Consider the following 14,377-nt stretch of genomic DNA (forward strand, 5'->3'; position numbering starts at 1 on the left):
CTCTTAACAGATACAAAATGCAAATTTAAAATTCCTTGCAACATGAACAGGACCCTTATGTGACAACAAGATTTGTTTTCAACTCAGACATTGTGAAGAAACCGTTTAAATTCAAAGTTTGTACTGTCATCTACCTTGTCTTAGATAGCTTGGCCTGGTACAACATTGTCTGGAATTCTCCTTAAATACATAATTTGAGGGTTTTCATTCTGGTCATGTCATTTTAAATGACATAAACTGACCAGTTTCTTTTATATCTTTTCTTTTCATAATCCCTGGCTGGAACCTCCACCAAGCATTTGATCATGTTTACCAATTGGATTAGAAGAATATAAACTCTAATGTAGAATTCATTACAAGTCATGCGAGAAATAGAGATACAAGGATACAGCAAAACCAGCAAACCCCTCTCACTAATGCAATAAACATCTTCCATAATTAATGTTAATGGTTCAATAAATGGTTTCTCTCTCTAGAATGACAGCCCCTTCAGTGCTCTGTCTGCCACAGTGCATAATTGTTAAGTGAGGGCAATCACAGAGGAAGCAGTGCTCTAACATCAAAAGTGACTGGGTCGTGAATTATAAACAAGTCACAACCCTCCAAACAGAAAAGGGAAGGTGAAAACAGTAACAAAGAGTCATTACAAAAAGCTGTTAAGTAATGATAACAAAAATTTCAGGATATAAATGATGTGAATACATGTTTAGGTGAGTGCATGCATGAGAGAAAAACTACGGGAACTGGATTTAAACGTTTCTGAAAGCTCTGCTCTGATGACCCAAACTGAACTGTAAAGGACTTGTTCAAATACATTTAAATTTGATTTTATTGCTCAAACAATGGTGATATATAGAGTTCACTTTAGTAACATCATCATGCTTTATACATACATCTGTAGCATACAGAATGAAAGCATTTTTCTTTAAAGTTACAACATAGCAGCTGAGATGACTGCAAGAAAGTCATTTTTTACAACAATTTAAACATATTTTAATTCAAAATCTCTAATGACGCACACTTGGTTGTGAATAACAATAATTGCAGGCATCAAATTAGTGACTGAATGACTGAAGGAGTTGTGTGTGTGATAGAGAGAGGGTTGGGTTTGACGTCAGGGACAGGCCCTGTTCAGGGACACATTGCACTGCTTTCAGCCTATTTCACTGGGAAGCTGTGGTATGTTGTCTTTCAGGAATTGGGATCCACGTGCCAGTGTAAAGGACTCCACCCAACAGCATCACATCTGATGAAGGTGGAATGGTGTCTGTAGTTTTGTGTATCCACTTTACTTTTGATTGTATTCAACATCATAATTTCAACAACTAATGGGGCTAGTTGCATCTCTCCATCCCTTCTAGCAGCTCCATTTGTTGATAGTTTGCTATTAAAAACTAATTAGCCTGAGTATCATTGTGTGACATGCCCATGAGGAAATCGGCAGATACACCTGAGGCTCTGGTGATAAATGACACCTGTGCCCTGCTATGCTCTCTGTCATCCGTATCCTCTCCTCACCTCACTATTTACTAATGTTCGCTGTCTTCCTATTGGCCAGCTGGCAGCCAAAGGGTGGAGTTCTATCTCACACCACCGACTCGTAAGCGAAGGGGAGTGTCCTTGAAAATTAACAGGGGAAGTTGGAAGGGGGGGGGGGAGGGTGGAATAGATATTCCCATGTCAGGTTACCAAACAGGGCACCAAGCGTCCTGATGATAAGGTAACAACAACAGGCCGGTCTCTGCCTGACAACCTGAGTGCCGTACAAGCTGAACCACAGCATCTAAGGCCGCAGGAAGATGTAACTGATACTTAGAAAATATATAACCAATGATCTACTGTGTTAGTAAAATGTGGTAAAAGTCATGAGCTCTGTTGGGTTTCCAGTATCATTTACAAAACTAGCACTGACAGCCATTATTGAGGCACGTATCACAGGAAATCTCATTCACATCTCTTGCGCTCCTCAGAGCCACCATACTGAGCTCAACTGCTCTGACCCTGACGGTATCTTTCCAATTTCAACAATAGAGTCCTCAAGTGGTACTCAGTGACTAACCCAGAGGAAGTTGCAGAGTACAGTTCATAGCTGCCTTTCCCATGACACCACATAAGACCTTCTTTTTGTTCAGATGTTTTAAGCAACCCAGTGCACCTCATCTGAGCCCATGAACTCAAAGTTAAAGATTCAGTTCAGTTGGAGCTGCAGCAATAAAGAAAAGAAAAGTCAAGTTGTGTATCCTGGGCTTTCTTTGAAGTGTTTCCATATATTTCTGTTGGACCTCAGCCACTATGGTGGGGGGGGGGGGGGGGGGGGGGGGTGGAGAATCCTCTATGATACAGCTATTCAGTGTGGATTACACAAATGCTCTTCCTGTAACTTCAGATTGATTTGGGCGGAGCCGTTGAAGAGATTTGGGCTGTGAGGTTGACATTTAAAACCCAAATATTTGTATAAGACAAACCTCGACCGGAAAAAAGCACAAAAAATGCAGACAAAAAGAAATGGGTCAAATGTCTTGTCTTTTATAAACTGTGTCAAATAAAGGGACTATAAGCAGCACATGTCTGTTTTAAACAATCCTTTAGAACTATAAAACGTCTTTATGATGGTCTTACTAGAGCTTGTATCCTGTGTGAACACGACATGTTTAAGATGTAGTTTTTGCATTTATAGCTCAGATATAGTCATGCCTCATTAGAGTCCAGATAAGGAGCAGCAAACATATGGACAAAAGGAGTCAGATAGTGGAAAAGACTGATCTCCATCTGGCCCTTGGAGACACACATTCACACGCCTGTGTTATTCTTAGTCACTGCCTTTAAACAAATGGCTGATAAAGAGCACACTGAGGAATATGAAGGGAGGCCGGGTTTTAGGGCATGCTACCACACAGAGAGGCCCAAAGGGGGGCTGGTGGAGATCTTGTAGAGCAAGGCTTAAGAAATACACCGAGCATGTGATCAGTAAGTGCTTCTGTATCTCTGAGGCCAGAGGTCAGAGGTCAGACATCCCCAGAAAGCAAAAAACGCAAAATACAGTATCTATACATGTGAAAAAATTACAAGAAGTATTTTTATAATTATTATTACTTTTCACCATTGCAACTCCTTAATTATGTTAATTATGTAAATACTGTATCATACTATTCCTTCAACTATTTAAATACCGTACACATCCACACTCCTTATATTTCTTTATTTATATTTCTACTCTGGTATTTATACTATTTGTGCAACTGGAACACAGAGTTTCCCTTCAGGGATCAATAAAGTATTTCTGATTCTGATTCTGATTCCGATCAATATTTGTTCTAAGGAGTCATGATCAAGACATGATCGAATGAGCCTAATAATAAAGTCATGGTTAAAAAACAACAAAAACCTTACCTCTTTTTTCCCTTTTTCTTCTTTTTCTGTCAATTTGAATTGCCTTTTTTTTTTACTATTGACCATGTGGACAAACCAATTAAGGAAGTCTCTAATGGTGTGACAAGGTAGGGCTCCAGTCAAACCAGAAAGTAGTTCACAAGGTCTACAGGGTTAAAAAATGTGCACAGTAGCGATATTCAAAACATAATTGCTTATGAAAAATACATTCCTAATCTGTAGAGGTTTTGTAGTAAATGTATGACTTAATTGTTGCTGTATTTTGCTCAAGGATTAAATGAATTTGATCAAAATCACATGCACGTAAAAAAAATGTTGAGGTACTTCAGTATTATACATTTTACTCTGCACTAAAAAGCCAATGTTGTACTTTTTACTCTACTGCATTTATTTTACAGCATCAGTTACTACATAGTTACCATGCCGATTGAGATTGTTTATACAAAATGTAAATCAACTAATAAATTAAGATTAGTATGGATTAAGCTATAGCAGTATATAAAGTAGTTGAAATTAGCGCCACCTTTACCAGCTACAACATTAGTGATGCCCACATTAAGAATTATAATCCAGTGACATGATGTTCTGAAATAATGAGGTCTGCATAATGAGAGCTTTTACTTTCAGTAGCCTACTTTAATTTTGATGCTGACACTTCTGTCAGCTACTATCTGTAATTTGTACATAGTGGTATTGCTACCTTACTTGAGTAAACTATCTGAGTACTTCTTCCACCACTGGAGAAAAGACATGATAAATTCTAGAAGAGGAAAAAAAACAGACACATCAGTTTTTGTCCCAGTCATGATCTGTGTATCTGTGGCTCCCTCTAGCGGATATATTCTGCAGCACCTCTTCCTCCTCTTCCTCTTCCTCCCCCCCCCCCCCCCCCCCCCCCCCCCCCCCCCCCCCCCCCCCGCTCAGGTGATCTGTAGGAAATGTTTTACCTGCATGCGGTGACGTCACGACACCTTCAAGAAAAAGAAACGGAGGAGTCCATGATCACCTCAGGCTGATGAAAAGCTCTAGTACGGATGGCGAATTGAAATTCAAAGCAGTGAAATACTCGATTTGAACTTTAGTCTAAGTTTGTGTGCTTTGTAGAGTCGCGTGTTGTTCTCCTGTGGGTACAAACACCATGTCTTCCTCCGCTATATTTGTGCTGGATCTGAAGGGAAAGGTAAGGTTAATGCTGGAGCAGATTGTAGAAACTGACTATATTGCTTATTTTCAGCGACACGAGTTCTATAAGATCCACATTTATTAATTCCATCGGCTGTTTAGTTGACATTTTGAACTGTTGCTTTAACTGTTACACATTAACGGCTCTTGCGTCGTTAAAAATTAATAAATAGCTTGCGACACACTCATTCATTGGCCCTTTCCTGCTTTACTTCCGGATACATGTCACTGGAGATATAGAGGCTGAAGCCTTTAATAACTTCTGTAAAAGGGGCCAATTGTGTTGCAGCACAGGTAGGCCTACCTGTACCTTCAGTCATTGCTTTTGTATCAACATCGTTTTGCTGTTACAGTGCATGGCACAAACCTCCTTTTCTCTCCAGACAGGAAATGTAACCTGACACACAAGTTAGTGTCACTGAGAAATGGAAGTACACATGGTTTCAGGTGTTCTGTGTGTGATAAAAGGGTGTGCTAATCGTGGTATTTCATTTGACTTGATCCAAGCAAGCTGCAGGAGGCTATAACATTAGGTTGTTGCATCTTCAACAGTAACAAACTTAGATAAATTCACGTCACATTTTCTGATGATCAGTTTCATTAGTGGTTTATCTGCTGATTATCTTCTCAATAAATCAATTAATTGTCTTGTCTATACAATGTCAGAATTTAGTAAAGACCAGGATGATCTCACCAAATTGCTTGTTTTGTCACACTAGCAGACAAAGAACCGAAAGATATTTAATTTATTAACACATTAGAGATGCTCGTACTTACGGCAATCAGAAACTGTTTGTTTGTTGAAAAATGACTTACCAATATTATTCAGTTATTAAAATTGCATCAAAGTCCATTGACTCAAAGGTCCCAAGGCATGACAATTCACTTTATGAGGTTTTTTAACATTTACATGAGTTCCCCAAGCCTGCCTATGGTCCCCCAGCAGCTAGAAATGGCGATAGGTGTTATCCAAACCCGCGGTATCCTGCTCTGCCTTTGAGAAAATGAAAGCTCGGATGGGCCAATTTGAAATCTTTCCCCCTATGGCGTCATAAGGGGCAAGGTTACCTCCCGTTTCTCTGATTTGCCCACCCATGAGAGAGAGACATCATGGGTTTTAAATTAGCCAAGTGGCAGTTTGGTCAAGGCCACACCCCCAGCCTCTACCTTGCCCCCACCTTCTCCTCAAAAGCTACAGACTCAGAAAAGGCACATACTAAGGAAAGCTCATTCTGGGACTAGCTCTAGTGGCTGTAATTCTGCATCAAGGCTGAATTTTGGGAAAGAGACTTCAGATATGGTATTGGGGGACCACTAAGGTCTACATAAAACCATCAAAAGGGCATCATGTCATGGGACTTTAAACAAATTAATCCACTCTGGTAAAGAGGTGGCAATTAAATCAATAATATACTATTCCTTTTAACTTGAGAAGACACTACACTAACTAAACCTCTTTAGACATACAGTTAGATCAAATTTTGTTCCATCTTTACTGGCAACAGCTTTATTTTAAGTTCTGGTTGTGAGCGTGCCGCACGTCAAACTGTGACAAAATGTTAATTCAAGATTTTCAACATTGTTTCTTGTCATTTTTCTGTTTTAGATCACATTATTTCCATGTTGCATTGGCACACTACTAATGAGTAAAGCTTGTCATCTAAAAGTCTTATCTCTGTAACACGTAACCATGTTTAGTTCAACCTGCAGTTGTGTAATAACTTTGTGGCGTTATTCTCCCCCCTCAGGTGTTGATTTGTCGGAACTACAAAGGTGATGTGGACATGGCGGAGATCGACCACTTCCTGCCTTTACTCATGCAGCATGAAGAGGAAGGGCTTCTCTGCCCTGTATTGTCACACGGCAACGTCCACTTCATGTGGATCAAACACAGCAACCTGTACCGTATCCTTGTTCTAGAGGCAGCTGCCATCTTAGAGTTATTGTGAGTCATAAAGTAATACAAATAATAGTAATAATAATAATAATAAAGAAATGTATAACATCACAGATTATTGAATTGCCTCCTTATAATGAAAATGTAGGGAAGTGAACAATAGCAGAAATCTTAACTGAACAAAACAATGTGTAGAATACACCTTGACCTGATTTCTGCACAGTGGTGGCCACCACAAACAAGAACTCCAACGCCTCACTTGTCTACTCATTTCTATACAAACTAGTTGAGGTGAGTCACTCGTACACTGCTTACTTATGGTGCAAATAAATATTTGTTGTACAGTTTCCAAGCATAAACTTGTGTTTCTGTGAAGAGCCGGTGGACGATGGCAGTCAGAGATAGGGTTCCAAATCTAGAGTAAAACCACTGATGAGGCTGATGACTGATTTATGTATTGTGCAGGTGTTCACAGAGTACTTTAAAGAGCTGGAGGAGGAGAGCATTCAAGATAATTTTGTTGTTGTCTACGAACTGCTGGATGAGCTGATGGACTTTGGATTCCCTCAGACTACCGACAGCAAAATCCTACAGGAGTGAGACTTTACAACATACAAACATACTGTACAGACATACAGTATGAATAATATGCATATTGATAAAGAGTGTGATGAATCACGGAATTTCTCATCTCATCTCTTGCAGATACATTACTCAGCAAGGTACCAAGCTCGAAGTGGCAAAGTCCAAGGTACCGACCACCGTCACCAACGCTGTCTCCTGGAGGTCTGAGGGTATCAGATACAAGAAGAACGAGGTCTTTATTGATGTCATAGAGTCCATCAATGTATTGGTAAGATGGGTTAACTCTTATTATTTGTGCTTACTGTATATTTGTATCATGTGTGCTCATATTACTTTTAATATAGTGGGTTATTATTTATTTGTTACACATAATCCATTTGCTGCTCCATATTGAACTATCTACAGCTGTGGTGATAGTGGAGATACTGCATCAACCACTCACTTAATTAATCCATCAGACTTTATTTATATAGCACTTATTATACATGTAATTATAGTACAAAGTGTTTCATACAACCCCCCCCCCAAAAAAAATAAATAAAAAAAACACACACACATACAGTATCACAATACCCCCCCACCCTAAACCGAACCGAGCTGAGGAAACACCATCAAAAGTGAGGAAACACAAGTGGCAAGACACTTAAAACTTCCAAAAGATACTTGAAAATAAGAATAATAGACTGTATATATATACAGATACATAAATAAGTAGAAAAAAAACACTTGTAAAAGGAATGATGAACCTCACTAAACTAAACTACATATAAATAAATAAATAAATAAATAGACCATAAGTAGATAGATAAAGAAAATGAATAAATTAATACAATTATGTCTTTAGAGTACAAGAAAAAGATTGTCTCCAAATCCACGCTTTCTGTAACACCATCTTCCTGTTTCATTTTATTGACTCAATACATTAGATTAGTTTGGTTTATTCAATTGAACAATGTATTCAGGTTTATTAACCACTGTGTATTGTTTGTTCAGGTGAATGCCAATGGGAATGTGATGAGCAGCGACATTGTGGGCAGCATCAAGCTGAAAACCATGCTCTCTGGGATGCCTGAACTGCGGCTGGGACTCAACGATCGAGTGCTGTTTGCGCTCACTGGACGTACGTATACAGCAGCTATCACCATATCATCTGTCAGGCCTACTCCAGTTGCTCATCTATCTGTTATATTAAATAACAGAATAGAACAGAACAGAAGAACAGAATGCCACTGATTGTAGTCTAATGTTTGTGTTCAGGTGACAAAGGAAAGACAGTTGTGATGGAGGATGTGAAATTCCACCAGTGTGTCCGACTCTCGCGCTTTGAGAGCGATCGAACAATCTCTTTCATTCCTCCAGACGGGGAGTCGGAACTCATGTCCTACCGCATCAATACCCATGTTGGTCTAATACAATTCAGCACCTTGTATTCATACTAAAACATTTATATTTGTCATTTACACCAAAACCATAAAAAGACAGACAGTATACACAGTATACACAGTATACACAGTATATATATATATATATATATATAAACACCCACATTTGCAGAAATAATTAGTCTAGTAGTGCAGCTCCTATGCATGTACACACATGAATTAAATTAACAGATATATATACTGAATAATATACATTTGTAACTTAAAACATTTTTATGTAGATTAAAGTGTAAAATGGTTTGTATGACAACACCCTATTCTTCATCTCTTACAGGTGAAGCCTCTGATATGGATTGAATCAGTCATAGAGAAATTCTCTCACAGTAGAGTGGAAATCATGGTTAAGGTAATGACTAACTTTATGTTAACTACACCGGCAACAAGATTACAAGATGACTTTTTAGAAGTATGTTGTGCCACTGGCGATGTATAATTTTTGAAACTCTTAAAAGCATGGAAAGAACAAGCATAGAAGTACTGGTTGTTTTGAACTTTATTATTATTATTATTATTATTTCATACTGTCTTCAGTTTGTGTCAACTGTCTACGCACTGATACCATGAACTAACTTGTGTAATATTTTTTAAGGCAAAGGGACAATTTAAAAAACAGTCTGTGGCAAATAATGTGGAGGTAAGGGTCCCCGTCCCCAGTGATGCTGACTCACCCAAGTTCAAAACCAGCACGGGCACTGCCAAATATGTGCCTGAGAAGAACATGGTGGTGTGGACCATCAAGTCTTTCCCTGTAAGAAAAGCACAACTAGTTTACACAGTTATTAAAGACTGAAATATATTTTCATTTTTTTTGTATTTAACTCTCTCTTTGTCTTTCTGCTTGTCTGTCCATTGCTTTGTCTGTCTATTTATCCATACAGGGAGGTAAAGAGTTTCTAATGAGAGCTCACTTTGGTCTACCAAGTGTGGAGAACAATGAGCTTGAGGGCAAACCTCCCATAACAGTCAAATTTGAAATCCCATACTTCACAGTCTCAGGAATACAGGTCTGTACGTGTATATGCTTGGACTTTCGTTTTAATGTCTATAGCCTATGGTAGTATTAGTCAAGTCCATCTGAGAGTGAAACACATTTATTCTGGACTATAATTCTTCACAGCTGGTTTATCTTATTTATATTTATATCTAACCATAATCTGAAAAGATTACAGTTTTGCATAGGGAATTTACAGTTACAGGTCCTGTAACCTTGCCGATATTGGCTGCTCAGACTGGCAAACCTGATTAATTAAAAATAGCTGATGCACATTAATGTTTCTTGCCTCAACATGTTTGTGTCTCTCTGTCTCACTCCCTCTTTTTAACCAGGTGCGATATATGAAGATCATTGAGAAAAGTGGTTACCAGGCTCTACCGTGGGTCCGCTACATTACACAGAGTGGAGGTACATTAATTAGACTTCAATACAATATGACATACTGTTTTCTGAACATAATATTCTATTTAAGCAAGTGGTCAGATGTAGACCACTGTATTTAATCACATATGACTTTTAGAATTTCTCTTTAAATGTGTACTCTTTTTATTTAGACTATCAACTGAGGACCAATGTGTAAAGCTTGGAGGATTACTATATTCCTCACTAGGACCTCCAGAAGAGCATCAATGATCACTTAAACTGGACTACAAGAGTGTCTTTAAATTCCACCTGCTCTATTTTATGTCAGAAATCTTGTTTCATGAAATCTGTTTGTAACTTGATTTTAATGGGTTTTTTAATGTATTACCACAGCAAATTATTTAAATGAATAATTAAATGATTCCTTTAAAACAATTTGTCATAGTAAATTTTCTATATTTGTTGTGCCCTTTGTTTTTCTCATGAGTTTGTCCTCATATGGTAGTGTGCATGCATTGTGCAATCACAGTCACTAAATTCCGCCTAAAATTACAAACTTACACCCGCCTTTTTTCCACACTAGCCTCTGGAGAAAAACAACCAAAAGTCAGAACTGTGAATGAACTGCCTTTGAAGACATCAACGTATACGAATCGCCCGCTTTCTTCACTGCGTGTTTTGATTGGTCGACTGTTGCTGTTACCACAGTAATAGTGTAGTAACCAGAGTTGTAACCCCGCCTCTTTTATCATTTATGGAAGCGCAACGCCCTCTAGACGAGCTGTGATTGGTCAGCGTATGTTCTCTCCAATGTTTTGTAAATTGTATTCTGAAGGCGACACCGCTGTGTTGATCTCAGCGCGCAAATGTATTTTCTAATGTTGATAAACTTTCCTTGTTTGGATTTAATTTAAAAATTACTGGTCTTTAGAAACAGCGGGACTGACCCTCATTGCGACTTTGTGGATTTAAGAGAACCGAACAAGGTATGCTTAAACGCTCTATAGTTTGTTCTTTTTTAGTCTTGGCGCTTAGCCTGAATGCTAATTGTTTGTATGATTCAATTGACGTGCCTTGTCGCTCTCTCCTGTTACAACTCATGTTTTACAGAACGTTGTGGTTTTAACGTACGATTTGTAATGATGCAACATTAGGCTAACACAGTCCGATAACATGGCGTCAACGGGGAATTGAAGCTTACGTTAGCCGGATGCTGTACGGTATTAGCTAACGTTAGCTAGCGCAGTTAATATTCCTGAATCCTCACCGTAACGTTAGCTACCTCCTTACTAACCATTATACATGTATTGCCATCATGAGGAGCCCGTGGTTGAGAGTCAGTGTAACTATTGTTGTACATCTCTTACTGTCCAGGCAGAAAGAGAGACTATGGTCCTTAGTCAGATGGATGCCGGTAAAGCTTTGACGGCGGCAGCAGCCAAAGGGAACACGAGCGAGGTGCAGAGGATCCTGGATGAATGCAGATTGCATCCAGATACTCTCAATGAATTTGGCAGGACTGCGCTACAGGTGAGGACCAAAACCCCAGACATGTTGATACATGTTTAATATTTTCAGAGGTATTATCTGTACAAATAAACATACTGTAGAGCTATGTAAGTTCAAGTTTTCCTTCAGTGGTAGAGACTCGTCTCCTTTCCTTTTGGCATACCTGTAACGTTACATATGGCTGGCTTGGGTTTTCTCCCACAGTTATGTGCTACTAAAATGTTATAGCACCGTGTATTAATCATTAGTCTGTTTTTATGTTATGAAATAGATTATGTAATAAATATTACCCAAATATCATTGAAACCAGATATACTCCAGTGTAATAAAATGTATTTATTTGATGTTTTGACTTGCTGGAAAATAATTACAAAATGTATACACTCAGTTGCTAATGTTATAAGTACAGGTACTCTTTAAACAAATTGCCAAACTTAACTAATAAACTAATTATATTACATTCTTCCCCAAGTCCTACTTTACAAAGTGACTTTCAGTGCTAAAATGAAACATTGAATAGGATTTTGTGATATTTGTGAAGATCCTTAACAAGAAACTATTTGAGAGACTGGGTCTTGTGACTTGGGTCACAATTTGCCATTTACACACACAGCTGTTGAATTTACTGTGCGCTCTCTGCCCCTCTCCTCTGACATCTCTTGCAGGTGATGATGATGGGGAACTCAAAGATCGCCAGTTTGCTATTGGAAAAAGGAGCAGACCCCAATGTCCAGGACAAACATGGAATAGCGCCTGTCCACGATGCAGCCCGAACAGGATTCTTGGACACGCTGCAGGTTCTGGTGGAGTATGGTGCTTCAGTAAACATCCCAGACCAGAGCGGCGCCCTGCCTATCCACATTGCCATCCGGGAGGGCCACCTGGATGTTGTGGAGTTTCTGGCACCGCGGTCTGACCTGAAGCATGCCAACATCAGCGGTCAGACAGCGATAGACGTGGCCCGAGCTTCATGTACGCCTGCTATGATTGACTTGCTTTTCTCTCACATTCATAGTTAGTCTGAAGTCTAGGTGCCTTCTGGTTAACCCTAACTTTTTTGCTTCAAACCTGGTGACTTGAATTCATTGCTGTGTAAAGGATTATTTTTTTTGTTAATGGTCACTCGGCATTAATATGTGACACAGGACATATTGTCCTGGCAGCTTTTTTTCAGTGGATGGGTGGCTATATACAGTAGACACCTCTTTTGCACAGTGCAATTTAGGCACCTTATATATCTGTTTCCCTTATTAAATGGGAGTGCACATTTGTAGACAGTTTTCCCAGTGTTATGTAATTATTGCATTATTTCCATTGTGTAGCAGTTGATACCTTGTATGTGTTTTAAACACAACTTGACATGGTGCACCCTGATTGCTTTTCATAGTTGTGTTTCTCTTAATTAGATGTACTTAGACTTGGAGTTTGATGAATTTACTCTTATTTATTGTTGGAATAGGACTGCATATTCCTGTGACTTTGTAAATAGCATCATTAATTGTGATTTGTTGAAATGTTATTTATATAAATACTTTTAAAAGAAGAGTGATATTATTCACTTTACTATTTGAAGAATAAAACACAAAATAAAGTGTTGGACTTGAAGTCGTAGAGTCATAATTTTCCAGTGTTTGTGTGTACTGATTTAGGTAACACAAAGTTGGCAATGACAGTGAGATAACTATACAATTTTTCTGGGATTTGAGTTGAGTTTATATGTTTAGATGTTTTGGTTAAAAAATGTGAAAGCTGGGAACCAGCATCACAAGGTAAATCTTAGGGATTGCAAGATGACTAACGAGATAAGAAAGTTGCCAAAACCTTTTTTTTTTTTCTGACTTCTCTCGTGAAATACTAGAAGGTGTCTCTGGCCATTTTAATGTACATAGTCACTGGCTTCATTTTAAGGGTCATTCAATTAAATTGTATTTTATTTATAATAACAAATCATACATTTTTTTTATCTCGAGACACTTAACCAATAGAGTAGGTCTAGGCTTCACTCAATAATTTACAAAGCCCCAACAATTCTAGTAAAGGAGCAAGCAATTAGTGGGACAGTGGCGAAGAAAAACTTGGACAGACCCAGGCTCTTCGTAGGTGGTGTCTGACGATGCTGGTTGGGGTGTGATAAACATTGACAATAAGAGTCATAAGGGCATAAGACAAAATAGGTCAGGATTCACTAACCAAATATGTATTTTTTTAAATGATGAGAACCAAACAAACAATATTGAATCATAAAATAAAAATGAATGAAACTCTGGCCTTTGTTAAGCCACATGAACAATATTTTCCTTCACATTATCTTGTGTAATCTGCCTTAAAAGACAAAACAAAACATTCTCAAGTATACAGCACTTCCCAAAGGTGATTCATCAAGGGCATTTATAATTGCACACTGGAATGCACTGCACAATGAAAACCCTCTGAAAGGTCATTTAGATAACTGGATTGAAACTCTAAATGAATGAAGGCCCTGTTGTGTTGAGGCTTGTAGGTAACTGTGGCACAGTTTGCTGATGTTTGTGGGGGCTGCTATAGTACAATGGGTATTTTGTTTGCTTGTGTGCCACGGGTCAACTTCACCAGCTGAGAAAGGAGATACAGTTTAACTGCTGTGTTGCCGTATCGTTTTATGCAGCGTGTTTACATGTGCATTTCTTATAATATCAGCAGATTAAACATTTAAAGCGCTGTCAGACGGCAACGTAAAAAGGTGAAAATATTCTGAATATAGTGTTCACTTAAACCAATATAGAAATGTTTAAGTGGGCTTTTATTGTGGCTAAAATATGTTTTGCTGCTGCCCCCGTCCCCACAGCTGTACATTGGTTAGCTTCCATGTTGACTGCTGCCTGCTTCTCCAATGGGGCCGGGCTGACCGCCATAGGTAATACACAGACTATGGGTAAGTACCTCATACAACCCCACTATAAAATAGCTGAACTGTCCCTTTAAGGGTACTGCAGCAGTAGTTGTTGAGGAGACGTTTACTTTGCCCACCCAAATTCT

At 38.7% G+C, this 14,377-nt stretch overlaps 2 protein-coding genes and 1 long non-coding RNA gene across 4 annotated transcripts; 2 read left to right on the forward strand and 1 right to left on the reverse strand.

Moving 5' to 3' along the window:
* Positions 1-32: 32 nt before the first annotated feature.
* Positions 33-1,542, reverse strand: LOC117951419. Its single transcript, XR_004658185.1, has 3 exons — positions 1,531-1,542; positions 406-413; positions 33-130 (listed from the first exon to the last, which is right to left on the reverse strand). It is a non-coding gene; the product is annotated as an uncharacterized LOC117951419 (long non-coding RNA).
* Positions 1,543-4,325: 2,783 nt separating this feature from the next.
* Positions 4,326-10,420, forward strand: ap1m2 (adaptor related protein complex 1 subunit mu 2). Its single transcript, XM_034883092.1, has 12 exons — positions 4,326-4,570; positions 6,321-6,477; positions 6,693-6,760; positions 6,935-7,065; positions 7,175-7,322; positions 8,048-8,174; positions 8,312-8,454; positions 8,771-8,842; positions 9,086-9,244; positions 9,375-9,500; positions 9,823-9,898; positions 10,045-10,420. The coding sequence occupies exons 1-12, from the start codon at positions 4,529-4,531 to the stop codon at positions 10,068-10,070; spliced, it is 1,275 nt and encodes a 424-aa protein (XP_034738983.1). The 5' UTR covers positions 4,326-4,528; the 3' UTR covers positions 10,071-10,420.
* Positions 10,421-10,616: 196 nt separating this feature from the next.
* cdkn2d (cyclin-dependent kinase inhibitor 2D (p19, inhibits CDK4)) lies at positions 10,617-12,965 on the forward strand. 2 transcript variants are annotated; one of them, XM_034883094.1, is made up of 3 exons: positions 10,617-10,839; positions 11,228-11,383; positions 12,028-12,965. In XM_034883094.1, exons 2-3 carry the CDS (start codon positions 11,243-11,245, stop codon positions 12,379-12,381), a joined length of 495 nt encoding a protein of 164 aa, XP_034738985.1. In that variant the 5' UTR covers positions 10,617-10,839; positions 11,228-11,242; the 3' UTR covers positions 12,382-12,965. The 2 variants fall into 2 exon arrangements, with proteins under 2 accessions (XP_034738985.1, XP_034738986.1); XM_034883095.1 differs by having other exon boundaries at positions 11,232-11,383.
* The last annotated feature ends 1,412 nt before the right edge of the window (positions 12,966-14,377 follow it).

Source organism: Etheostoma cragini, chromosome 2 (assembly GCF_013103735.1).
Source record: "Etheostoma cragini isolate CJK2018 chromosome 2, CSU_Ecrag_1.0, whole genome shotgun sequence".
NCBI classification, from domain to species: Eukaryota; Metazoa; Chordata; class Actinopteri; order Perciformes; family Percidae; genus Etheostoma; species Etheostoma cragini.

Excerpts from the sequence above, each read along its gene's own strand:
- ap1m2 (XM_034883092.1), top strand. The coding sequence starts at position 4,529 with ATGTCTTCCTCCGCTATATTTGTGCTGGATCTGAAGGGAAAG. Across the intron at positions 6,478-6,692 it reads CAAACACAGCAACCTGTACC|TGGTGGCCACCACAAACAAG; the intron begins GTATCCTTGTTC and ends ATTTCTGCACAG. Across the intron at positions 7,066-7,174 it reads GACAGCAAAATCCTACAGGA|ATACATTACTCAGCAAGGTA; the intron begins GTGAGACTTTAC and ends CATCTCTTGCAG.
- cdkn2d (XM_034883094.1), top strand. The coding sequence starts at position 11,243 with ATGGTCCTTAGTCAGATGGATGCCGGTAAAGCTTTGACGGCGGCAGCA. Across the intron at positions 11,384-12,027 it reads TTGGCAGGACTGCGCTACAG|GTGATGATGATGGGGAACTC; the intron begins GTGAGGACCAAA and ends CATCTCTTGCAG.